Source organism: Saccopteryx bilineata, chromosome 7, assembly GCF_036850765.1.
Source record: "Saccopteryx bilineata isolate mSacBil1 chromosome 7, mSacBil1_pri_phased_curated, whole genome shotgun sequence".
In the NCBI taxonomy this organism is placed as follows: domain Eukaryota; kingdom Metazoa; phylum Chordata; class Mammalia; order Chiroptera; family Emballonuridae; genus Saccopteryx; species Saccopteryx bilineata.
In genome coordinates, this window is record NC_089496.1 from 9319024 (window position 1) to 9346896 (window position 27873).

At 33.6% G+C, this 27873-nt stretch overlaps 1 protein-coding gene across 1 annotated transcript in view; it reads left to right on the forward strand.

The window, feature by feature from the left end:
- Nucleotides 1-1312: 1312 nt before the first annotated feature.
- The window catches only part of GNAT3 (G protein subunit alpha transducin 3), a 54123-nt gene continuing 27562 nt past the window's right edge, over nt 1313-27873 (forward strand). Inside the window, exons 1-3 of the mRNA XM_066240365.1 lie at nt 1313-1430; nt 19332-19374; nt 24401-24542. Of these exons, the coding sequence (XP_066096462.1) occupies nt 1313-1430; nt 19332-19374; nt 24401-24542 (303 nt within the window). The remainder of the gene's footprint in view (nt 1431-19331; nt 19375-24400; nt 24543-27873) is intronic.

Consider the following 27873-nt stretch of genomic DNA (forward strand, 5'->3'; position numbering starts at 1 on the left):
AGAAAGTTTTGACTATGTTTATGTATTTGAAGTTTAATATTATTTTTGTGAAAAAAATAAACAAAACAGGAATATGTATTTAATTTGGCAGCTTATTTTCTTCTTGTATGAATATGCAAAAACCCACCTGTTCAAACTTTGCATGTGACCCCACAAGAAGAACTGCACTGATATATTGATGGGCTGACTATACTTATTCTAGCATCTTCTGGTCAGGCACATCACAGATTCCCAAAATGTACTTTGAAAGATTTGCCTGCTGTCACAGGGAGCCAACTCTTTCTAACAAAAATGTTGACTGACTACCTATCAAGAACTTTGTGTTTTATATAACCAACCAAACAAAAACTGTCCAACATAATAACCTCTGTCCCCAAGCTTGCAGAGCTCCAGAAGGACATATCTGTCATGGTAGTTGAAAGGCATGGAACGTATTTGAATGTATTTACTGTTCTTACTTTTAAGGAAGAACCAAATTACCTACTGCTTCAAAGAACATTCCTTTTTATTCCCTTGGTACCAAATCAATAAAAGTCCTTCCAGAACAGCAGCTGTTGCTTAATGGCCCCAAAGAGATAATGCTCTTCCTAAATTGAACACAGTTCAGTGTCTGTACCAAGTGGATCCTCAATTAAAGTTGATGGATTGACTTTCTCATGAACAGTAAAAGCTCAGTTTATATAGATGCATCCTGTGGGGCTAACATCAATAATTTAAGAGCACTGTACATTGAATGTGACAATACAATATATAAAAGAATTACATCTGTTTCTATTTTTTAAGTTGTTTTCTAGTTAACTTACAGATACTGAGATTCTCAATAATGTTGTCATAATCTAATCATACTGAGACTATAAATTTGGATGATTCAGTGTAAATGTTCTGATAGTAATCGTAATTATGAAGAATTTGAAGACTCAAATATTTAAAGATAAGATACAAACTTGTTTAGTTAGTGGAACTTAGAATACATAGTAAAGATGCCTATTAGTGTGAAACATTCCATACAAACTACCCATTGCATATTATCTTTAGTATATAGTTTCACAACTGTCTACATTATCATATGCCATTGTTTAAGGACGATGACCAGGTTTTTAAAGATGTACTAGAAATGGCCATTTAATTTGATCAGATGACACACCCTTTGATCAGGTGACAGCTTGGAAAGCATCTCCTTAGTCAAAGCAGAATCTCAGAGAATAATGGAATGGGCTGTTGGGTGCTTTAGCAGAGGATTGCTTTTGCATCCTACACTCAAACCAGAGCTGTGCTCCACACCTGAGAAAGTTTGAGCAAGTAAATTGACGTGATGGGAAGCGGAATTAGTTCAGAGAGTAAGGAGTCAGCCAAAAGATCAAAAGAACTGGAGAAAAAGCTTCAGGAAGATGCTGAACGAGATGCAAGAACTGTAAAGTTGCTGTTATTAGGTAATATTTTATTTTCTTTTGTTTCCCAACCCCTGACATTTTCTTCAATTGTGTCGTATTTATTTTCTCAAACTTTAAGTGTATTACTACATGGGATATTTAGTATGAAAATGTGTTTGTAAACAAATAGAATTTATGTAGGCTTTATAATATTTACTAATTTTTATTTAGTATTTTATTACATGTATTTTGTTAATTAGAGAGACAAATTTATTAGATGACTCAATTTCTGTCAATAATATACTTTACTGTTATTAAGAGAAAACATGTACATTTATTATTTTATTGCATCCTAATCATTTCATAATGTCAGCTTTTTAATATTGAAAACAATCCTTTAATTACAAGTTATAAAGATGCATGTTGTTTTGTTTGAACAGAAATATGTTGTTTGATATTCAAGTTAATGTTATTTAATTACTTGTGTTGTTAAAACCAATTAGTCTGAGTTATTGATAGAGTAATAAAGTACTTTAAATTATATTAATAATATTATTTAGGCTCCTGAATACTACCTGTGATATTGTCTGTATGCTTGAAAAATATTTAAATCCTTTTAGGATATTTATATATTCATTCAGGTAAGGAATTATGTCTTTCTGTCTATTCATTCCCTCAAAACTCAAAACAATATTTTACCACAACTGTAAACTCAGTAAATTTTTTATGATTTGATAGAAAATAATCAAATTTCAAACATTTTCTAAGCATAAAATAATTTTTACATGTTGCAGTCACTGGAAGAGAAATACTCTTTTGAAATAAAAATAAAGACCTGTGAAAAGAATACAAAGCAAGAGCCTTAATTTAAGCACAGTTGTATGTTCCTCCTGTTCCTAGTTACACACAAAAGGATTTCATTTCAGAATTGTGAAATTTCACGCAACTAAATGTCCTTTTTTCACTAAGTTTACTGGGGTGCCACTGGTTAATAGGATCATACAGGTTTCACATTCATTTCTATGATACATAATCTGTACATTGCATGGTGTGCCCCACCCAAAGTCAGACCATCTTCCATCACAGTGTATTTGCCCCTTTACCTTTCACTACCCCACCCTCCTCCCTCTGGTAACCACCGCACTGTGTCGGCATCTATGAGTTCAGTTTTACATCCCACACACAGGGGCAGGCAAAAGTAGGTATACAGTTGTTTGTATAGAAAAATATATAATCCAAAAGTAAATAATAATACAAGAAGAAACTGTTTTTGCATACTCATGATGGTAAACCTACTTTTGCCCACCCTGTGCTGCTCACTTGCCTGCAGCATTTACAAGTAACCACTTAAGGTTGGTGACTTAAAAGGTGTTGGGGTCAGTTCTTATGAAACCAGCAAATATGCTTTCCCTAACACTCCAAAGTATTCTGTGAGGCTTTGATCAAGAGTGAAAGCAATGTGGACATAGAAAAAGCAAATAAAAGGTGAGAGGGAAAGCCAACCATTCTTTTTTTTTTTTTAATAAATTTTTATTAATGGTAATGGGATGACATTAATAATTCAGGGTACATATATTCAAAGAAAACATGTCTAGGTTATTTTGTCATCAAATTATGTTGCAAACCCCTCGCCCAAAGTCAGATTGTCCTCCGTCACCCTCTATCTAGTTCTCTGTGCCCCTCCCCCTCCCCCTAACTCTCTCCCTCCCTCCCTCCCTCCCATGTCCTCCCTCCCCCCCCACCCTTGGTAACCACCACACTCTTGTCCATGTCTCTTAGTCTCATTTTTATGTTCCACCAATGTATGGAATCATGTAGTTCTTGTTTTTTTCTGATTTACTTATTTCACTCCTTATAATGTTATCAAGATCCCACCATTTTGCTGTAAATGATCTGATGTCATCATTTCTTATGGCTGAGTAGTATTTCATAGTGTATATGTAAAGCCAACCATTCTTACAAATGCATTCTGTGACCTCTTATACTGAGAATAGTGGTATAAAAATAGTGATAAAGTACATTGAGAATCCCTGTTTGAATAGACATATTTTCGATATACTAATTATTTTTTTATTAAAGTGGTGGGTTAGATAAGAATAAGGGAACTTTTGGTACCACATACACACTGCTCACAAAAATTAGTGGATATTTTATTGCTTCATATTTATTTTGAAATGTACCCTAATTCTTCTCACAAAAATTAGGGGATATTTTATTACTTCCTATTTGTTTTGAAATATCTCCTAATTTTTATGAACAGTATATAAAGGAATCATTAAAATCAAAAGAGAATTACCATCACATCTCTTACTTTTCTAAGACAATCACAATTTTATGAATTCATATCCAGTGTATACCATACAATATGCTTGAGTTTATTTGGTTCCAACAACATGTGCCCTGAACTTCTCAGTCACATCTTATTTATACAAAATGAATCAAATTCTCTTAAGCTTTTTCTGTTTCAATGATATTCTAAACACTTGACTAAGGTTTTCCTTCGGACTACATTTGAATTTTTTATGTGATTAAATTGTCAAAGTTCAAAATGAAAGAGTCGTGTAACAACTCTGCTTTAATTCTCATATTTGTAATTGAACTCAAATTCTCTAATTTTATTGAATTCAAATATTCAATTTAATCTCATTAAGACATCATAAAAGTGTTTAGTGGAACTAAACTAAACCTTTCTATCCCCCTACCCTCCCACCCTCAAGTGTTCTCACCAGTGAAATCTATTTAATTTCTCCTGTCATTGAAACAATGATTTTCATTCATCAGTACGGCCTGAACAAGTTTTTAAGTTTATCAATCAGTGTGTCAGACGGTACTAAACAATTAAGTGTTTCTAGCAATTAGATCCTGAGTCTGTCCAACTCTATAAAAAGTAGATACTTAAAAAAATCATTTTTGACATAATTTATTCTTTATATTGATTCTCTTATTAGCCAATGAATTTCTAGGTGCTTAAACACAGAGCACAACTTCCCAAATTTAACGTGTACTGTCAAATAGATGTACACTTTGGTATTACTAGACACAAGATTTCCCTGAATCTGAAGAGCTATCAAAGTGCTACTTTATAAATTAAGAATCACTTTGCAGATAGATTTTTTTATCAAACCCTTCAGACATTTAGTAAAATTAAAGAAGAGACTCCAGATCTGTTTCTTTAGCAAAAAGCATGCTTCTTGAAAACACTGGAGATGATTCATATATGCCTCATTTGATAACTGCTATTAAGACAATAATGTCACTTGCTTTAAAAAGCCCATAAAGATACCCCAAAAAGAGCACATTTTAATAAGAAAACAAATTCTTTTTTTTTTTTTCATTTTTCTGAAGCTGGAAACAGGGAGAGACAGTCAGACAGACTCCCGCATGCGCCCGACGGGGATCCACCCTGCACGCCCACCATGGGGTGACGCTCTGTCCACCAGGGGGCGATGCTCTGCCCATCCTGGGCGTCGCCATGTTGCGACCAGAGCCACTCTAGCGCCCGGGGCAGAGGCCACAGAGCCATCCCCAGCGCCCGGGCCATGTTTGCTCCAATGGAGCCTTGGCTGCGGGAGGGGAAGAGAGAGACAGAGAGGAAAGCGCGGTGGAGGGGTGGAGAAGCAAATGGGCGCTTCTCCTGTGTGCCCTGGCCGGGAATCGAACCCGGGTCCTCCACACGCTAGGCCGACGCTCTACCGCTGAGCCAACCGGCCAGGGCCAAAAAAACAAATTCTAATGAATAAGATGTTCTCTTCTGTAGAAGTCTAAGTGAGGTTTTTTAAGTCTTAATTTACAAATGTTTGATTGAACTTTAATTCTATTCACAAGAGACATCTGTCATTCAATAGTGGAGTCAGTGTGGCTCATGTTTCCATTTCTCCTGTCTCTCTCTTTTTATTTTTTATTTTAAATTTCAGTTAAAATTTATCTATTTTCCCACATTACTTTCTTCTGTATTTTTGCAAATTTCCATCACATGAGCTCATTATATTCAGAGCTTCATGGGAGACACAGGAAAAAAAAAAGATTTTTCCCTTCTTATTTGAAATACTGCCACATTACAATTCTCAGTTATGATATACTAATTAGCCATTAGTCAATGATTTCTAGCACTATCATAGACTGTTCATCATTGCTGTTTATTTCCTTCAGGCCTAAAACCTTTAATTCATTATTAGTCTCTGTGCGATATTGTAAACATCACACTATAGTTTTTAATGGTGCAAGATAAGTTTTATTGGTTTAAATAGTGTTCCAATTATGTATCTGGGTTTTAGAAACAAACTTAGATAGAGTCTAAAGATTAAAAAATCTACTTTAAATGTGCTTATATTTACTGAGTTAATCAATTTTTCAAACTTTCTGAATGGTTTCACTTACTCAAAAATCTATATTTTGGAAAGTGTGCTAGATTTTATTATGACAGAATTTTAATGATTCTAACAATATCTAAGAGCTTGTCCTAAAATAATTGGTAACATAAAGCTTACACAGCAGAGTTAACTAAAAATAGGTTTATCTAGCTAGCAGAGTGGAGAAAATACAATTTAAAACTAGTATAGTAAAATGTGTTTCTAAACCATTTGGGGTAAAAATTGATTTATTAATACTTTTGTCCAGTGTTATGCTTTTTCACTTTTTCTCTGAGTGAACTTGGCACTAGCCACATAAACTCAGCAAAATGATGAGTGTCAAAAGTATTTTGTAAACTGTAAAAACCCAGATGAATGTGGTTTATTTTTGTGTATTAGACTCCCAAAACTGAAATAAATTGAATGTTCATAAATAAATACAATTTTCCTACCTTGTGTCTTCCTTTTATGTATAACTTCAGAGGAAAAGGGATACAAGATGCAGCAGGTTAAGATTTTGTTTTTACTCTGTTATAAAATAGATATTTATCTTTATTTTTAAAAATGTTGCCAGATATGGAATGAGGAAGAAAGCAGAAAACAGTAGGTGTTTTGGGTCACTGGCTAGAGTATACATTCATCACATGTAAGAGATTCTATTTTGGCCTGTCATTACACCAATAAAGTCAATACTTGTCCAGGGATGTGATCAGATAAATAGATCCCCTAGAAAAATGTCATTAACAAATCAAAGTTATTTCTGATCTCCAGTGGTAAAAGAAGAATCTTGTGAATATCACATAGAAAATATTTCTGAATAATGTTTAAAATTTTTTATCCAAACTAAAGCCATTTTTCCTTCATTTAAAAATAATACATTTTTGTTTCAAATTATACATTTTTTATTTTATTTTATGTCACTAAAGATATCAATTTTGTGGATGCACAAATATTTTCAAAGCAAATGTTTAACATTGCTTTTTAGTAAAGTGGAGAGAAAACATGCAGAAAAGCTTGGAGAGTTTCAAATTATCTTCAAAGTACAATGAACTGTTTGTACCATAACAATTTGAAAGTTCCAGAGGCAAAATTGAATATTTACAAGTTTGCATTTATTTGTCAAGAATGACAGATGGCACCATCGAATAGCTTTCTATTATGTCCATTGTTCCCAACGGGCAAAAAGCACTTAGACAAATGTTTTGCATATATTTGGTTGTTTGTTTTAGACTAATTTATCTCAAATAATCAGGATATCTTAAACATAGACTCACAATTCTTTCACATAAAAGATGCAAACCATTTATTAAAGTATTCCATATCATTTAGCCAAATGATAATATTTGTTAATGAGATTAAATATTGTGTCTTGCTGAGAATGACTGTTGTTAACTATAATTTAACAGAACCTCTTTATCTAGTAGTAGCACAAAACATTTTTATATTTAATTTTTCATTCAAACTAAGAATTATTAATTCAAGAACAATACTTTTAAAACACTTACATAAACAACATGAGGAGTTAATAAAAATTTTTTACCCTCCACACTGTGAGGAGAGGAGAGGAGAGGAGTGAAATCTCTATTTAGAGACCCCACGTTCTACATAAAATAAAGTAAGCCTCTAGTTACAATTTTAGAATCAAATTCAGAATTCATCTTCTTACATGTTTCCTCAAAATATTGATGTGTACATACATCAAATTGAATTTGAACCCAAAGATGAAACAGTGTGAGACTCATCAAGATATGAAAATAATCATTCTATTGATTAGATCCCAATGCTAACAAAGCAGAAGTTATGGGTTTAATTCCAGCCTCACTGTTTTATATTCAAATAGGATAAATTTGTTATTTAGAAGTATTCCTCTTTTAAAATATCTGGAAACGTCACTCTCTGACCATTATTTGTATTTATTATCTCTCATACTCTTCCACACTTTGTGAATTAGTTCCTTGATTATATTTCCCTTCAATCAGAGTCAGCCATGTTAGTTAGCTATGTTCTTCTGAAAAACCTGAAATACTCTGTCCTCTTAATCTTCTACCTTAATTGACATCATAACATCAACCCTGCATAATCCCTCAGGGCTCTTCATTTACCATTGTTCTAAGACACTACTCCCAGTGATTTCCTCCAAACAATGTTATTGAACACATTTCCAAGCCTTAGTGCTGATCTGATGCCTCTCCCATGTATACTCCTAATTCCCTTCATTTCCAGGTGTTGTATAATAAAATGCTAGATCATTTTCTGTTTCCTGGCTGACAGATTCCTCATTTTAATTGTAGCTGGGCCAATAATTATTTTACTGATTCCCAGTTTTTCATTAAAATACTCCAAAAGGCAGCTGGGTCTGCCCAGCTTCACTTCATCCAGAATGTCCTCTCTCCCTCCTCAGCCTAGATGACTAGCCATGTACAAGGTAGTCATCAGTTATATACTTCAACCGTTTTTAAGTAGTGTATTCCATTTTCATGGAATTTCTGCCTTTGTGCTATAAATGTAGTCAACTTCCATAGCTTATGAATTTCACTTTGTAAATTATTTTGTCTCTTTGCCATTTTCAAAATTCTTCTCTGCTAGATCTTTTCTCTTCGCACATGCGTCTCCATTAGCTAAAAAGCTTTCACTTCATAAAGCCCTAGATAGAATTCACCTTACATGGGTATCTTTTTAAATGGTTTTATATTGAAACACTTCTCACAGTAGTCAAGCTCACTTTTCTATTATATTATCCTCTGCATTCTTCTCTCCAGTTAAATATGATTTAACTTTTATACTCTTCTCTTTACTAAAAAAATATCTCTCACACAGCCCTGAAAACCATCAATTCACAAAACTCAGACCTCAATAACTTTGAATTTCTTTTCTTCCTGAACTCCTGTTATACTGCAATACCTTCTTGTTTTCTATAGACCTTCACTCCCCACTTCACTAAAGCTGCTTCTTTTCTTCATTGGTAAGTGTTTCACTCACCAAGGTTTGCCTTTGGACCTAGTAACTATCACTTCTAGAAGAATGGTTTTAACATGCTTTTTTTTGGCCCAATTTCTGATCCATATTCATAAATTTCTGTTATTTATCAATGACCTAATTACACTTTGGGATACCTCAAAATAATTTTCTAAATGTATCTTGCTGCTAATTCATCCCTAAACTTTATGCTTTTATTAGTTTCACCATTATATTTTTTCCATTAGATCAACTCAATATTTCAATCTTTTTTAGCTCCTTTCTTTGAGATCTTTTGCCACAAAATTTAGTTTTAGCCCTATTGCTGATAGAATGGATCTCGTATTTCTATCTTTTTCACTGCTTCTGGTATTGCTTTTAATCTAAAAGGAAATCCTATTAACCAGATATTATTATTATTATTATTTTGAGTTTTTAGAAAAGAATAAAATGAGAACTCAAGAAGGTAATTTAGTTTCTAAGATCACAAATTAGTTTACAGGAGAACAAAGCCTTCTATTTTTATCTATGTCTGTTTTAAATTAGTACCTGAATTCTAAGTAATATGAAAACAAAGAACATGTCTGCTTTTGCTCTTCACTGAATTCTTACTTAGCACAGCATCCATAGCCCAAGAAAGCATGCATGGTTTAGTAAAGAGGAGAGGATAAAAGAATGATAGAATTGGAATTTAAATATTTCTATATGTTGTTCATAGTGGTTGAAGCATATACATGCATTTGGCATGTGGAAATAGAGCTAGAAAAGAACCATATATGTCATCCTGTAAGCAGTTTGATTTTTAAGTCAATAGGAAGATGTTGATAGGTTCTAGGAATGTGAGAATAATGTCAGAGTTTTTTTGTTTTTGTTTTTGTCAAAGATCATCCTGGGTATGCTGTAAAACAAAGATTTTATGAGGATGACTGAGGTAGGTAGGCTAATTAGAAAATTGTTAATACTATACAAATACTTGATGAAATTGTGAATTAAGGCAGAAATTACAAGTTTGGAAGATTTGAAAGATATTAGGAAACAAAATTACAGAACTGGTGGCTGACTGCATGTGGTTGTCCAGGGAGAGAAATGATTAAGGGCAGATTGGGTATAGGGATTGTTTTATTTATCACTATGTGAAATAGAGGACAAAGTTTAGGTTGGGGAAGAAATGAAAGGAGCAATAATAATATGGGATATTTAAATTTGTAATGTTTGCAGCACAATCAAGTAAAGGTATCTATTAAATAGATAAATCTATATGGGTCTGGAAGTCAGAAGGGATAACTCAAGTGAGAGTTATAAATCTGATATACTCAGTCCCCTGTGGTTCCTCTTCCAGGTATATTTCAGATATCCAGTGTGTATAGGCTAACCATGTAATTAGGCTTTTTTACAGTGGCATTAATTTTTACAAAAAAACTGTGTGTGTAACTGCTCCCATAATTCATGATTACCTTTACAAATACCTATCATATGTTTCTATCTAAAATAGATCTGTGTGGGGGGAAATCACATAATTCCGTATTTTGGTTTCTTCCTTTTTTAGCTTAAAAGGTACATTAATAAGATAAGAAAGATGACATATTTGTTAAAGTACTTTTTTTTTGTATTTTTCTGAAGTTGGAAACGAGGAGGCAGTCAGACAGACTCCTGCATGTGCCCGACCGGGATCCACCCAGCATGCCCACCAGGGGGCGATGCTTTGCCCATCTGGGGCATCACTCTGTTGCAACCAGAGCCATTCTAGTGCCTGAGGCAGAGGCTATGTAGCCATCCTCAGCGCCCGGGCCAACTTTGCTCTAATGGAGCCTTGGCTGCGGGAGGGGAAAAGAGAGACAGAGAGGAAGGAGAGGGGGATGGGTGGAGAAGCAGATGGATGCTTCTTCTGTGTGCCGTGGCCGGGAATCAAACCCGGGACTCCTGCATGCCAGGCCGATGCTCTACCACTGAGGCAACCAGCCAGGGCTGTTAAAGTACTTAAACATCCAAGAAGAATCATATAATATTTTAAATGCAAACTGGGGCAAAAGTAGGTTTACAATTGTATGTAAAACTGTAAACCTACTTTGCCCACCACTGTATTATCAGATATTTTTAAAACAAGAAGAGTGGAAGTATTCAAATAAAACTTCATTTGAAAGACAAAGAAAAAATAGTAAATAGCCACATATTCTTTCTCACAAATAACACATGCTTAGTTTGACTGATGAGGTATTTTATAAAATTATGATGCCTATTATTACTAGATCATTGAAATAGGTACAGACATCCTAATAGTATTAGAACTCTATCTGATACCACAACTTACTGATGTGATGCACTAAAAGAAACACAATATTACTCATGTGATATTAATGCTAAAATATTTACATTGACTTTACTCATAAGACAGATACAGAATATTGGGCATTATCTGAGAATTTATTTGAGCCCAAACTGATGACAATTGCCAGGAAGCAAGATCTCCAATGCTCTTGAGAATAACAGTTTTGCCATTTATTTAATGCATTTGAGATAAAGAAGGGAGCATAATGGAGTTTACATGAAGGTGAGAAAAAGCAAGGTGGGGTTTGGACTATAGGACAGTTAACAAGATTAAGTGCTTTCTTGAGGATGGTTACTTATGTCAAAGGTGTATTAACATAAAACAATATATAAAATCACCCTGTGAGATTACTTTGCATAAACACTTTTTTCTTCCTTAATAAAATACTTTTTAAATTGCAGTGGGGGAAGTTATCTCAAGAATGCCTGGTTAAAATATTATTAGAACATTCGTTAATACTATTCACCACATTATCAAATTAAAGAAGAAAAATCAACATGACTATATCAGGAGAGGTACATACACATACACAAAAACACCACATGCAATAGTTAAACTTCTTCCATCCATTCCTGATAAAAAACTCTGATCCAAGTATATATAGAAGGCAATTTCCTAAACCAGATAAACGGGGATTTACAAAAACCTTCATTAACTATCATATTTAATGGGAAACATTTAGCATTATTGACTACAGATAGTGAAAAGGGACTTATGATGACTAAAGAATACTACAGTTTTCTGCTTGTGACTTTCTCCTCTTGAATGCTTTTTCCAGGAATTTGGGTGAAAGTGGACAAGGCAGCATTTCACATTTGAGTAAGATTCAGAATTTGGAAGGACAAATTTTAACAGACAAACTCAAAATTTCAAGTGATCTCAACCTGCAGAAATATTTGCTCCAAATGAGCAAAGTGGAATTTAGCAGATATCTTTAACTGGAGTTCTAACTCAATTACACACATGTACTTTGTGGGAGAATCTGTTTGCTAAGAGGTGATATAAAAAAGAAATTAGAAAGCTTTAACTGCTACAAACTCATTAGAAGAGTTTAGTAAACAACGTGATAAATATACAAAGAAAAAAATAAAGAAGGCAAATTAGTCATGATCCCTATTAAGAAAAAAGTATTCTATTTAAATATAAGTACCATGCCCCAGCTGGGTAGCTCAGTTGGTCAGAGCTTTGTCCTGATACACCGAAGTTGCAGGTTTGATCCCCAGTCGGGGCACATACTAGAAACAACCAATGAGTGTACAACTAAATAAAATAGTAAAGAATGTTTCTCTCTCTCTCCCCTCTTTTCTTCATCTCTCTAAAATCAATCAATAATTAATAAAAGCTTTAAATAATTACAAGGATCATAAACAAAGCAGACCTATGTTCTATCCTTATTCTACTATATCAGAATATCAATGCTCTTGGTTGATCTGATATCTACACCAAAATTTCTGTACCAGTGTTTCAGAAGGACATTGGCTTTTGCGTGGAGTACGGTTCAGAGAGTAAGAAGTATAAAAATCATGTTTGCCCTGGCCAGTTGGCTCAGTGGTAGAGCATTGGCCTGGCATGTAGAAGTCCCTGGTTTGATTCCTGATAGGGCACACAGGAGAAGCTCCCATCTGCTTCTCCACCTCCCCCTTCTCTCTCTCTCTCTCTCTCTCTTTCCTCCTGCAGCTATGGCTTGAATGGTTCAAGCAAGTTGGCCCTGGCACTGAGGATGGCTCCATGACCTTGCCTCAGGCACTAAAATAGCTCAGTTGCTGAGCTACGAAGCAATGCCCTAAATGGGCAGAGCATCGCCCCATAGAGAGCTTGCCAGGTGGATCTGGTACAGGCACATGTGGGAGTTTGTCTCTCTGCCTCCCCACCTCCCACTTTATAAACAAAGTTATGTTCCACAAAAAAGGGTTAAAAGAATGGAACATTTTGTACTTGAAAAATCTCTTAGAAAAGGGAACTTGTTTCAAATATAGGAAAATGTTGAGAGCTCACTATATGTTAGAGTACATTCTAGGTATTGTATATCTGTGATTTAACCTTTCTAAACTCTAAGAGGCAGATATTAATAATCTAATTTTATTAAAAAAAATACTGACCCTCAGATTAAATATGATGAAGACACCTAGTCAATACCAGAAATGAGTGCAAGTTCATAATTTAATTAAAAACATTAATATTTTCCCACTCATTTTTCTACCCTCAAGACTTTTTGAAAGATTGTCATGTGACAGAGACAGATAATTTTGTCATGCTCTGTGAGAAAGAGAAATAGTAAATAGAAAAAATTAAGTTGGTTAAAAAAAAGACTACCTTAAGAATCTTAAGTGCTAAAAGTCTATGATCAGATGACAAAAAGACAGTGCCTACCAATGTCTGTGAAAGTACACTGCTTTCAGATTAATTTAAAATAAGTATATTTAAAATCATTTATGTGTTGAAATCATTTTGACTTGACAGTTGGAACGCATACTTAAAAAGAAAGCAACATTACCGCAGAAATATGGGAGTCAGGTGAAATAGTTTCTTTGTCTTAAAATAGATGTGGGATTTGAGGTGAGTATGATCATCTCTGCTGGATTCATTTACTCAGGCTAGAATGAAGAGATGTGCACAGATGACAGATTTATAAGCTTTCTTTCTTCCACTGTCCCATTCTGTGATTTTTAAGACTGCCTATGAAATACTTTATACATGATAATAAAAAGTCAATGTGTTTATTCTCGTTTTTCCTGTTTAACAAATTGTAGCAAATGAGAACTCCAGCCTTGAGCATGTTCAGTTGAAGGTCAGTCACAGGTATAGATACAATGAAGCTTTAAAGTTGGTTTTGATATTTATAAATAAAAATGTGGAATAAAATCCCTTATTCTTATTAAGAACAAAATAATGTATGAGTATTAAAGAATGAATCAAATATAAATTTAAATATTAATAATTGAAACATTATCTACTTCAAAGCCATACACGCATATTTTGTTAAAAGTCCTTGCATACCCCTTGACCCAGAAAATAATTTTTGTGATGACTGCAGTTTAGAAAGAAGAAATTATCTCAGGATGCCTTCAGCCACTGCGAACATGTTGTTTTGATATCTATATCTGGCACTGGAACATGATCTAATCTTACAAAAATGGAATGGTTATTGTGAACTAAGACCTTGAATCATTGTGAGAATGGGACTCAATAATTTATTTCTAAAATAGCTTTGCAATAGTGTTCTGAGTAATAAATGAGATTTTGGAGAAATTGGCTTTTCTTCAGGAATTCTGCTGATAGTGCTCTAGTTAACTATATATAGTGAACTTTCATAGAGAAGACAGAAGTCACTGCAAAAGAAAAACAGCGAGGAATAATTCAGATGATTTTTGTAGAGTTTTCCAAAGGAAATATTAATGTTTGATATATACTTTCACAAAAAACACTACAAGAAATTTTAGAAATGCTTAATTATTCTGCTACCTCAGACACACCATGAATGACCAGCTAAATTATAAAGAAGCCTTCTATAATAACATATCACCTAGCCTCAGAAATACTTTTGGAAACTTGCCAGGTGTTGTCAGTATGTTTACCAGTTGTCCATATTTATGAAGTTTAGAAGACCATCTGAATGTACTTTAATTCTCTGGCAACGGTCAAAAAGTCACTTTTTCTTCCAAGTTATGATAATTTTTTTGACTAGTCAGTCATACAGAATGAATAAAATTTGTTGTGATTATTTAGAATTTTTCATGTGTTCATAGTTTCTTTTTTAAAGATTTTATTTACTGATTTGAGAGAGAGGCAAAAAAGGTGGCAGGGAGGTGCAGGGAAGTGTGGGACGCATCAACTCAGTTTCTTTTCAGACGTGCCTTGACCAGGCAGGCCCGGGATTCTGGCCAGTGACCTCAGTGTTCCAGGTCAATGAGTCACCATAGGTCAGACCATAGAATTTATTAATTGATACTGTATTTGTCCATGACACATGTGCTAGCACCATTCTGGAAATTAAGTTTACAAACCTTTTATTCTTATTCTCAAGGTAGATAATTAATTTGAGTAAAGATGATCTAAATTACTTTCATTTTACTCAGAAATCATTGGTATTGAAGAAAATGTATTTGATAGGCATAAATGAGACATTCTTTCTTTGTCTCAAGTTTCCACAAAGATTTTTTTCCCAATATTTCAAATCTGATTAAACAAATTACAATACTAACTACAAATGCGGGATAAGTACTGGAGTTTTTACTGGGCCTATTAGCTTTCCTCCCACATGCCTATAACTGCAATTTTCAAACAGAAAAATTCTAAAAAGTGTTTCTAGATTTTTTTTTCTTTTCCTGGATTGTGTAAATTCTTAATATATAGATTTTTGTGACAAAGAGAAATACTTTATGACAGTTAACCACCTTTCCAATATCAAATAAACATTTAAAATAGTCTTAAGATATTTTAATTAGATTTTTTTATCTACATATAAAGCTGCTTTTTTTTTTAATTCAGTGAGAGGAGGGGAGTCAGACAGACTCCCACATGCACCCCAACTAGGATCCACCTGGGAAGCCCACTAGGGGACGATGCTTTGCCCATCTGGGGCACTGCTCTGTTGCTCAGCAACTGAGCTCTTCCTAGCACCTTAGGCGGAGGCCATGGAGCCATCCTCAGTGCTCCAGGCCATCTTGCTCCAATTGAGCTATGAGCCATGGTTGTGGAAGGGGAAGAGAGAGAAGTGAGAGGGGGATGGGTGGAGAAGCAGATGGGTGCTTCTGTGTGCCCTGACTGGGAATCAAATCCGGGACATCCATGTGTCGGACCAATACTCATGTAGAGCTTTCTAATCCTTATCTTTTTCAAGTCCTGGAAAACTGCTTTCTGTACTTATTCATGCTATGTAGCCTTCCATAGTATGTGATCATTTGTTCGGTCACACTAGTGTAACTTTTAGAAATTATTTCACTTAAACATTTATAGTCTTTTTACATTTCATAGTCAGTGATACCATGTGAAAATATTAGAATTGTAAGTTGTGATTTTATTAATTTCTTGCCTACTTATCTTAGGCTTCATAAATTTTAATATGTTTAAGTATAAGATCCAAATTAACTAAATACTATGGTATCTAAGCTAAAATGAATAAAAAAATAAAATAAAAATTAAAAAAAAAGAAAAAATAAAAGCTCCCTCATGCCACTACCCTGGTCAAGCCTGGGCAGCCTAAGCCTAGCCCGTGGGCAGGAGGCAGGGGGTTAGCCTGGGCAGGCAGTGGAAAGAGCTGTACTTAGTGCCTGATAGCCTACACCGGTTACCAGCCGCTAGCCCCGTTGTGGGGGAACAGTGAAGCTTCTGGGTTATTCGAATGGATTAGCCTGTAGCACCATCTTGGCGTCTGGGAAGAGGAGACACCAGAGCTGGAAATTGATGTGGACGAACTCCTGGACATGAGAGTGATGATACCAGAGCTGCCCGGGTCAAGGAGCTGCTGGTTGACTGTTACAAACCCACTGAGGCCTTCATCTCTGGCCTGCTGGACAAGATCCGGGGCATGCAGAAGCTGAGCACACCCCAGAAGTATATTCTCCAAATATGTCACCTGTATAGGGTGATGTTACAGTTTCTAATGTCCACATCTGTTGTTAGAGAGTTTAAAATGAAAACTATCAAGAAAAGTTTTATAATCTTATTTGATAACTATTCTTTTAAAATGATGCATAGCCTGGAGCAAAATAATGAATTATTTAAAGCCAACAAACCAATATATTGTTTGTGTAAAGCTCATTGACTTGTTCTTATTACTCTTACAAACAAGTAATGCTCAGCCATGCAAAATAATCTAGCTAGTTGTCTTATGAAAATGGGTGAGGTGATATTTTAACATGATTTTTATTTTTTTCTCTAATATTTCAATCTTGGACATAGTGCCTCTATTAAATGAGATGGTTATGCCTAATCTGTCAGTTTGTGTTTGACCATGTTAACAAAATGTAATTAAATTAACAAATTGCTGTGGTTGATTTTGTATTTGTCAACTTTGTTGTCAAACTATAAACTGTGTGGTATAGGCCACACTAGCATAAAGCCATAAAGACAAGTATGCTGTAGGTTTACTCACGAGAAAGGATCGATGTATCATCAGCAGGCAATGAAATATTATTTCCCATAGCTTCACCACTCTGATTTCCTCAATATTATATAAAGTGGCAAGCTGTTTTAGGTAACTGCACAAACTAGGTGCATTTAGATATGCCCGAGACAATACAAATTTGCTGTGAAATAGAAGAAGTTAAGTGTAGAATAAGATTCATCACAGCTTAAAAAAAAAGCATTGAAAATTAAGAAGAAATCTTTCAGTGTAAAATAATGGTACATAATACCAAAGACAAAATGCTATTTTTAAAGTATTAGTTTAAAAACTTCATCTCTTTTCATTGAGATTCTACTATTAGATACACTTCTAGGCCCTTTGTAGACATCAGTGAAAAAATGACAGACTTGTGGAATTTACACGCAGTTATGAAAGACACGCAAGAAAAATTAAAAACAATATGTGAAAAATGGGTAAGTCTGTAGAATAAGAGAAGTTCAAGGAGAAAATGGAGTAGATAAACTAGAATGGGGAAAGAGGCCGGACTGGGCACAGCGGGGGGAGGGCTCCTCTGCGCGGCACACACAGTGCAGTGCATAGACGATGCCTCGCACAGGCAGACACTTAAAAGCTTATAGAATTTTATTAACCAATGTCACCCAAATAAATGTAATAAAAATAAAACTTTTAAACTTAAATAGGATGCTCAGGGTCCTCTGATTTAATATATATTATGATATAATTTGAATAAAATTCTGAAATCCAGGGATATCAAAAATTGTATTAGTTTTTGCTTACATAAAATCATACTAGATTCAGTAAAACAAGGCAGTTTAATGCAGGATGGCAAGAGATATTTCTATGTTGATTAATTTTCCTGAATTTGGGTTTTTCCTGTGATAGTTTTATATTGACTTAGTTGTGTTGTTTTGAAATCTGTCCAAAATTAACAAACTGAAACTTTAAAAATGACTTGTGACCCAATTTCTGGAACTGCTAGTAATATTTAGGCTTTTGCTTCTCTAAATGCTACAGAAATTAGTATGAGAAGATTAAAAATGTACTCAGTGGTATTTTAGACCAAGACCTTAATCAATATATTTCAATATGATATTTTTATTGATAAATGTTAGTTGTAACCTGAGGACACATTCTAAAATATATGATTTCAAATCAATTATAAGGTACCGAGTTTTACTCAATATTTTAGAGATTAGTGATTCTATCTAAAAATTTTGTAAAACAATTTGTATTATCAGACTTATCAACTTTTGTTGACTCCCTTTTTTCCCCTCTCTATAAAACCAGAACTTTCAAACTTCAAGTTGGCTAAATTTGCTCCTCCTTACCTCATCCCTCACATGTCTAAGACTCATAGATAAGTAAAAAATTAAAAAGTTTTTTATACTCTATTTATACCCATATATCCTACATATTATAATAAATGTATTAATTTCTCTCATTATTTTCACTTTCAAGAGTAATACTCAGTTTTAGTCTCTTGTCATATGTCAGCCATCCTTATACTATTAATAATTTTTGTTTGTTTTTTTGTTTTTCTTTTTTTGTTTTGTTAATAATTTTAAACATCCTTATATGGGTCCTCTTGAGGGCCATTGCATTTATCCTACTATTTAAAATATAACTGCTCTGTCAGCTATTTAGGTTTGCCTACTGTTATGAGCAACTTTCTTTTGTTTAAACAAAAGAAAAAACGCCTGTATAGCATTAAATAGGATGATGAAAACAAGAGCCCCTCCTTTAATCAGAATAAGCTTTGAATGATTCTGGAAGACAAAAGTTATTGCCTAGTTTTTTGTGTGTGTTTTGTTGTTGTTGTTGTTGTTTAATCCAATAGACTATATACAGAGCCATTCTGTGAGAATGATAGTGATCTGAAGACTATAACATTTGAACCATTTCCTTGGGACACAAACCCAGGAGATATAATCTTTCTGAAATATGTTCAGATATAGTAATAGGCTGTTTTCCTGATGGCATGTTAATCCTTGCTTTAGAATATACAGTATACCTTGAGGCCAACCTATATTTGGATCTATCATCAATTTAGATAGATATTATTTTCTTCTGTTGTCTTTTAAAGTAGACACCTAATACATTTCAAGATTGACATAAAAATTATTCTCTTTCTTTGCATAGGAAAGCTGTCAAAGATTTACCCGGGACATAGTAATGTCACAGGTTTAAATATCTATGTAAATCTATATTCATCAGTTCATAACACTTCCATCTTTCCTTTGTAGGAGCAGGAGAATCTGGAAAAAGTACTATTGTTAAACAAATGAAGTAAGTATATACTATTTTAAATGTCTAATATTTGATATCTGTCCATCTATTTGACCATTCTTAAATACCTCTTAGAAATGAGATTGATAATCTAAATCTGTGATTTTCAACCAGTGTGCCATAAGAATTTTTAAAATATGTAATATCTGACTATTTAGTCAAGGCACTGACCTCTTTTGACCCTTAGAACATCAAATAAAAAAATAACAACAGCCAAAACAACAATAGTGTCCAGTGTGAATGCCTTGTCTTGAACCATAAGTATAAAGGTCATATTAGTGACTGGCATCTTATTGGTCACGTTGCATAATAAGTTTACATCTGATTGGTTAATTTTTGTTAGCAGAAATTCTTTTATACAAGTATAGGCACCTGATTTTTTTGAAATTCACCTTGGAGCAAAAGGGTAGATAATTACTATTATTACTTTTTTGTAAATCAATTAAAATTATACTTATTTTTTTGTCAGATAGACCAAAAATAGAATACTATATTTTTTGGTGTGCCACAGAATTTTAGTACTAGTTTATGTGTACCATGAGATGAAAAAATTTGAAAGTTGTTGATCTAAATCATATATAGTAGCAGAGCTGTCACAATTTCCAATTTCTGTACTAATAGTCCTTTACCCTTTAGGAGAAAGCATAAAAAATGGGTGATATTATAATTTCCACTTTTCTTTTAAATTTTATCTCTTCACAAAATGGATACTAAAAGTAGTTATGTCATAATTTATTAATCTGAATATAGAGTTTTAATACTGTGGTTATATTATATATACATAACTTGCATTATAGAGAGCAGAAAAGCAAATCCTGGAGGGAAGAGGGGAAGGCATTGGGGGGAGGGGGCAAGGTGGATGTTGAGGGGAACACGGGGGTGGTGGTAGATGTATTCAGTGGGACACATGAATCTATGTAAACACAATAAATTAAAATCAATAAAAAACATTTTGAAATATGTCAATCAGTCATTCATCTGAATTTAAGAGAAAACAATTTTAACTTAATTGGTATTTTACCTACCTTGGAATAAAATGCATATATAAAGTTACAGTTTTCATGAATTTAAATTTATTTTTGCATTTATTTTCTCTACTTTTTTTTACCTCTATAATGAAATAAGTAGACCTGCATTTTTTAATAAAGAGATAATGAACACAAAAGTACTATAATTCTAGAACTCAATGCCTAAGTGAATAAAATGGCAGTTGATAAGTGGAAATAAATACGTGAAACCTTGTATCTCTGTCACTGCAGGAAAATTTTGAACAATTGTTGCTATAGAAGATAATCATTTTTGAGCTCATTTTTAATTACACACTCAAGGATCTTGTTCTTTGGCCTGTATCATATGAGGGAATAATTCCAGTTGATGATGGAATTGTTTATAATCTAAATCACTGCTTTTTTCTTCTTTATAAGTAATGTCATATGAGTTCTATCTATATATATATCAACCAATATTTAAACCACACTTATGAATTTTCTTACTTATATCTGTAATTTTTTTACCTTTTCTCCTGTCTTTTGAGGAGCAGAATGGCTTTATCCAGATCACTGGTCATATTGCTTTTGGGTTCTTAGCTCCATCTTTGTTTCTAAGACATCTAGTATTTCCTTATAACACCACCACTGCATTCACCTATTCTTTTCCTGCAGCTCATAATCATGCTTGAATCCCTCTTATCTTTCTCCCTTCTCCATGCTCTATGAGGTTAAATGCACTGAGAAAAGAAATGACCATTTATTTGGCTATATAAAAATAAAAACTTTCAAATATATTCAACTATAAAGATAATTAAACAAAATATAAAAAACTTGAAAAAACATATAAAAATATGATGGATAAATATGTAAAGATCTACAGATTGTTACAATAAGCTGTCCAGTATATAAATGTGAAGAGACTATGATCAGACAGTTCACAAAAGACAAAATTCAAATATCTATTAAATATATATATTTTAGTGAACAGTTTCTCTTCTTAATAGGTTAGCAAACAATAATAACCAATAAAGGGTGATGTTTTGAAAAATAAATATTTCTCATTACTACTTGTAAAATTATAGTATAGTAAACTTATAGAAATAATTTTGGCAATTATGCACAGTAAACTGGTAAAATAATTATTAATCATTTAAATACATTTTTGAAAATTTATAACAAAATAATTTAAATATGAAAGGGTATGAAAATAAAATAATATAAATACAAAAATGTATGCACAGAGGGACTTATATCCATTTTATATAAAATACTGAAATACAAGATAGAATAAGATACCCTAAATTAATAAAACATAAGCAAATAGATTGTGAAATTATTGGATATTTCATACTGAACTTTCAATATGTTTGTGAGAAACAAAATACATGTACAAGAAAACTTTATTGGAAGAAAACACTAACGTTAGCTGAAAAATCAAGACACAAAATTACATAAACATCTTTATCTCAACTATGACAAAATAGCTAGTGTTTCAGAAATGGAAAAACATTTGCCAATATTTAAATTTACTCTCAATAGTGGGATTAAAAGTTACATTGCACCTTCATTTTGAATATTTCTGGGCTTTTTACATTTTCTACAATGAGAAAGTATTACCTCTACTACTAAAAAAATTAGTCTGCTGGTTCTGCTACATTTCTCCTTCCTTTTTTCATAATGTTTTAGGAATAGTCAACACTAGCTTCATTTTCCATTTAGTCTTTTTTCCCCCCTTTTTTAGCAAGTGTGAGAGGGAAATAGAAAGGAAGGAAGAGAGATGAAAAGCATCAACTCATAGTTGTGGCACTTCAGTTGTTTGTTGATTGCTCCTCATATGTGCCTTGACTGGGGGCACCAGCTGAGCCAGTGACCCCAGGGACCCCTTGCTCAAGCCAGTGACCTTGGGCTCAAGCCAGTGACCATGGGGTCATGTCTATGATCCCATGCTCAAGCCAGCAACCTCGCGCTCAAACCAGATGAGCCCACACTTGACTTTGGGGTTTTGAACCTGGGTCCTCTGTGTCCCAGTCCGATGCTCTATCCACTGCTCCACCACCTGGTCAGGCTTCCATTTACTCTTTAACCACTTCCATCACTCTTGCCTCTGGCATGTCACAGAAATTTCCTTTTCAACATCAGTTATGATCTCCTAATTGCCATTTTTTATGATGTGTTCTTAAAGTCCTTATTTTAATTCAATTGGGCTTATTTGTCCTAATGCTTTAGTCTGGCTTCTCAGATAATCCTCTTTCGCAGTTTGCCTCCTAACTCTACTTTACTACCTAATCTTTTGACTACGTCTTAACTGTTGGTGTTTCTAATGTACTAGGTCTTCGTCTCTGTTTCCTCTATACCCTTATCAAACGAAAGCAGCTAGAGTCCAGTGGTTTTTACTACCAATGAAAGAGGTGCCCCCTTGCGGAAGTGCGGCGGGGTTGGGGGGGTGGGGGGCGGATAAATGGCCTCAGGAGGCTGCGCTAGGCCCGCGGGCTGTAGTTTGGGGACACCTGCCTAGTTTATATGTTTTGGGGGAAGAGGAACTTGTATAATTTATTCATTCTCTTCAGTGCATAATGCAATATGTAACAGAAAATGCCCAGTAAAAGCTGATTAATTTGAACAGAGCTAGTTATCAACTTGCACGTAGAGAGCTCTGTCTCACAGAAATATATTTACGCAACTCCTAGAGAAACAAGTTACTTAACGTCCCACTACAACTGGAGTTTTTCGGGTCTGCTTTTGCCACTTGCTTTGTGATAGATGTTTCCTTATCCAATGGTAAGAGAGTAGGGATCAAACTTGCTCCAGGAAGAAAATCTAAATGGCTCCAAGTCTATTTTTAACTGACATTTTGATTTAATAATTTAAATAATTTTCCAATTTTAGTTTTTGACAGAAAACTAGAATTTCCTGAAAGTTATTTCTGATTTATCCATAAAGACATTTTCCTGCATTTTTATAGACTTTAATTGGCTGTTTAATATATGTTATCTGATTGTTTAATGTAGCAAGATAAATATAACCATATCTACAGTATAAATACAGCAATTACTGGCAATAAAATATTAAAAATAAAGAATAGATAAAGGTACTGCCTTTACTTCTTTCATTGCAGAATTCTTGTATTTGAAGGTTTTAATATCCTGGGAAATACTGCGTTCTTTTTCAACCTAGACTAAAATCTCATTGTGTATAAATCCAACACAAATCTTTAGCAATATGACATCCAAAATGATGCCTAATGAACGCAAAGCATTTTAAAAAAATAAGAAAAAAATGAAAAGATAAGAGTACATTATGCAATAAAGATGACAAAGTAATTAGCATATGCAAATTTTAGCTTTTAATAAGTAAATCTATTTTAATCTATTATTCTAAAACTATTAGTTAAACTTTTGGTTTTGATTGAATGAGTGGAAGGAAAAGAAGAGTTCAGCCAAATAAAATGTTTGGGCATTTCAACAGTGAGTACTCATTGTCACGTACAAAGTTCGAAAGTTATAAGGAATTTGAAGTGGTAATTACCTACATTAAAAAAAATGCCTTTGTTACTGCTATAAATAGAAAGCAGGCACTCCTATTCTCTAGTGTGTCTTAAGTGAGAGGAAAAGACATGAATTTTATACTAAATTACTTCTCTTCCTCTAGACATCATGTTGTAAACACTACACAAAGTTTTAGAACTACATATGAAATTTTCTCCTGGAATCTGAAATGTTTATCCTGAAAAGAATGAGCTTTCTAAGAAAAATGTTCATAAGGTACCTGTTTTAAATAGTGGTTATCTAGAGCAAATTTTAGGTCCTCTTTATATTTAGCATGAGGAGCTCAGAAGGAAAATATTGTATTAATTCTCAATGATAATAAAGATCCAAAAACCATAAAATTGTTCAGATTTAGCATATGTGTATGGACAAAATTCTTCCTTTTTCAACAAATATATATTGTAATTTTTTTCAAGCAAATTATTATTGATGTGTTTTAATATTATAAAATAATTGTTCAACTCACAAAAGCTTTTCATGTTTAAATTATAGGATCATCCATAAGAATGGTTACAGTGAGCAAGAATGCATGGAGTTCAAAGCAGTAATTTACAGTAATACACTGCAATCCATCCTAGCTATTGTGAAAGCTATGACTACCCTTGGGATTGATTATGTAAATCCTAGAAGTACAGTAAGTATGCAAATCACCACACTTTTCAGTGCTACAATGGAGTTTGAGCCGTAAAAGAACAGGACTTAATAAATTTATAGTTCTAATCTATACCATAAATTTAAGAATATGAAATTTGAATTTTGGAAATGTTAACTCACTTCAGTATAAGATTTACTATTTTCCTTTAAATGAAACTTTTCTTTTTGACTGTGCTATAATCTTATTCAATGTTAACTGTTCCTAGAAGTCAAACCTAATATAAAATAATATACTATATTAGAGAAAAATATTGCTTATGTTTGCTAAATACAAAAGAGTGTTTTCCATTAATTCAAACCACAGTATGCATACATTTATTTTCTTAGTTTGTGAGTCATTTCATAGAGGCTTTCTTTTTAATAAAAACACTGCAATTATTATTGTTCAATGATGATTATAAAGACAATGTGGCACAGGAAAATGATTATTTCATAATGTTATTAAAAAAAGAATTCAAAATTATATAATTAAATAAAATGTTTCTGTAATAAATATGCTCAAATAGTCACTGTTTTGTTAATAAAGTAACAATTAAGTAGTTTCATTTTTCTTCTATTTTATATTTAGTAATATAATTGTTTTATGTTAAAATATCTTTAAAACCTACTTACCTTAAAACAGTTTATGTGCAAGCATATAAAACCATTTCTGTTGACCAATGAAACCTACAGTATTATCCAAAGAACAATAGCTAGCCACACCCCAAACAGGAGTGATTGTGTACGATTCATAGGAAGAACTCACCCACTTCCCTAGTCCCCCCAGGAGCTTCTGCTTGCACCCAGATGTCGATTGAACTGTGCAAAGTAATTCTTAAGATATCTGTTATAAAACAATAGAAATAGAGAGGAACAATATAGTAAGTATAGAGAAAAAGTGACATTTGTACTTCTCTCTCCCCCACTTTACCAGTAGTTTAGACCAGTGGTCCCCAACCTTTTTTGGGCCACGGACCAGTTTAATGTCAGAAAATATTTTCACGGACCAGCCTTTATGGTGGGACGGATAAAGGTATAATGTGACTGAGACAATCGTCAAGAATGAGTCTTAGACGGATGTAACAGAGGGAACCTGGTCATTTTTAAAAAATAAAACATTGCTCAGACTTAAATATAAATAAAACGGAAATAATGTAAGTTATTTATTCTTTCTCTCTGACTGATACCAAATGGCCCATGGACCGGTACCAGTCCGCAGCCTGGAGGGTTGGGGACCACTGGTTTAGACCATCTAAATGACCATTGAATGCCATTAGGATGAAAAGAAAAGTATCCTGTGCTGCTAATTTTTTTCCTTTTAAAGCAGTGGTTCTCAACCTTTCTAATGCCGTGACCCCGCAATACAATTCCTCATGTTGTGGTGACCCCAAACCAAAAAATAATTTTGGTGGCTACTTCATAACTGTAATTTTGCTACAGTTATGATTCGGAGGGTAAATACCTGATATGCATTATGTATTTTCCGATGGCTTTAGGCGACCCCACCGGGGTCATGACCCACAGGTTGAGAACCGCTGTTAAAGCATAGTTTGTAGACAATATTGGTTATTCAACATTTATATACTTTATGAAGTGATTGTTACCGTTTAGTAACCATCTGTCACCATACAAAGGTAATTTGATACTCTAGATTATATCCCCTAGGCTGTACATTACATCTCATGATTTATTTTGTAACTGGAAGCTTGTACCTTTTGTTTCTCTTCACCTTTTGCATCATCCCCATATATTATATAAGTGAAATCAAAACCTATTTGTCTTTCTTTGTCTGACTTTTTTTACGTAGTATAATATCCTCTATATGCATTCATATTGTTGCAAGTGGTAAGATTTCATTCTTTTCTATGGCCGAGTAGTATTTCATTGTACATTCATGTGTGTGCATGTACATGTGTATGTACATGTGTGTATTGGATAAAAACAAGTTTTTCATCCATTCTTCTATCTATGGCACTTAGGTTGTTTCCATATCTTGGCTATTACAAATGTTGCTACAGTGAACATAGGATGCATTTAACTTTTTGAATTAGTGTTTTTGTTTTCTTCTGATAGCTACCCAGAAGTAGAATTGCTGGGTCATCAGTAGTTTTATTTTTAGCTTTCTGAGGAACCTCATGCCGCTAATTTCATTCTGCTACTTTCTGACAAAGAGCATGGGAGTGCCTTCTGGGTAAACGGTTTATAAAGCAGAGTCGGGAGTTCTGCTCGGTTTATAAAGCAGAGTCGGGAGTTCTGCTCGGCTCCCTCCTGTTTTTAGCTTACCCCACAACTTGGTTCTAGTAAGTCACTTACTTCTCTAGCTTAGGGCTTTTCTCTCACATGTAGAAGGGGAACTTGAAAGGACTGAACTCCAATGTCCTTTCATTATTTATCATTCTATGAGTTAGTGATAATTTATTCAAGGGTACTTCAGTTATCACTCTGACCCTGGCTTTTCCTAGGCACCTGGGATTTTAAACTGGCCCCAAGACAACTGACTAAAACCCCTTAACTTAAAGATGTAAAAACTAAGGGCCACAGAGGATTAGCAACTTGGCCTCCATTAAACTGCTGGAGTTTAGAGCAAAACCCACTTTTTTTGCCTTTTATTAGAGTACTTCTTCCTATGCAAGGTATTTTGTGAAAATACTTATAATTGTTTTCTTTCTTCTAAGAGGTAATAATTCCAGAAACAGATGTTGTTTCTTCACTGATTTAATGTTTTAATTAGGATGTGTAATATTCCATATATTTGCAATCACTAAAGTTGGGAATCAAAACCTTGCCTATTGCTACGTATTTAAATATGTTATGTGCTCCAGGTAGCCCAGTATTTGCCAATAAGTAATGCCAGAAATCACTAAAAATCTGAAATCTATTGGTTGAGACTCTTAATGATCTGGCAGTCAGGTGGAGTGAAGATAATAGACTCTGTACATTGCTGCCATTACACTGACTAAAAACCTAAAACAGACGTAATGTATTCAAACTGTACTCTGAATGGAATAAGCAGATTAATTTAAGCAGCACTACACAATTGACACAACTTCTCAGGAGCACCTTTATTCTCAAATATCAAATAGCTCGTATTTCTATTTAGACTAATATAAATAATAGCAGTTTCAGTCTTTAGTATTTGATTTTAAGATTAATATATTTTCTGTATCTGGTTTAATCTACATATTCAACAGATTAATTGCTAACCACTTTAAGTGTGTGTAGCATTCAGAGTTCTGATTTCCTATGTCCTTCTATTTATCTTTTGATTTGTTAATTTATACCAGGTTATATATTTTTATGTAACCATTTATATATTATAACAGATTGCCATT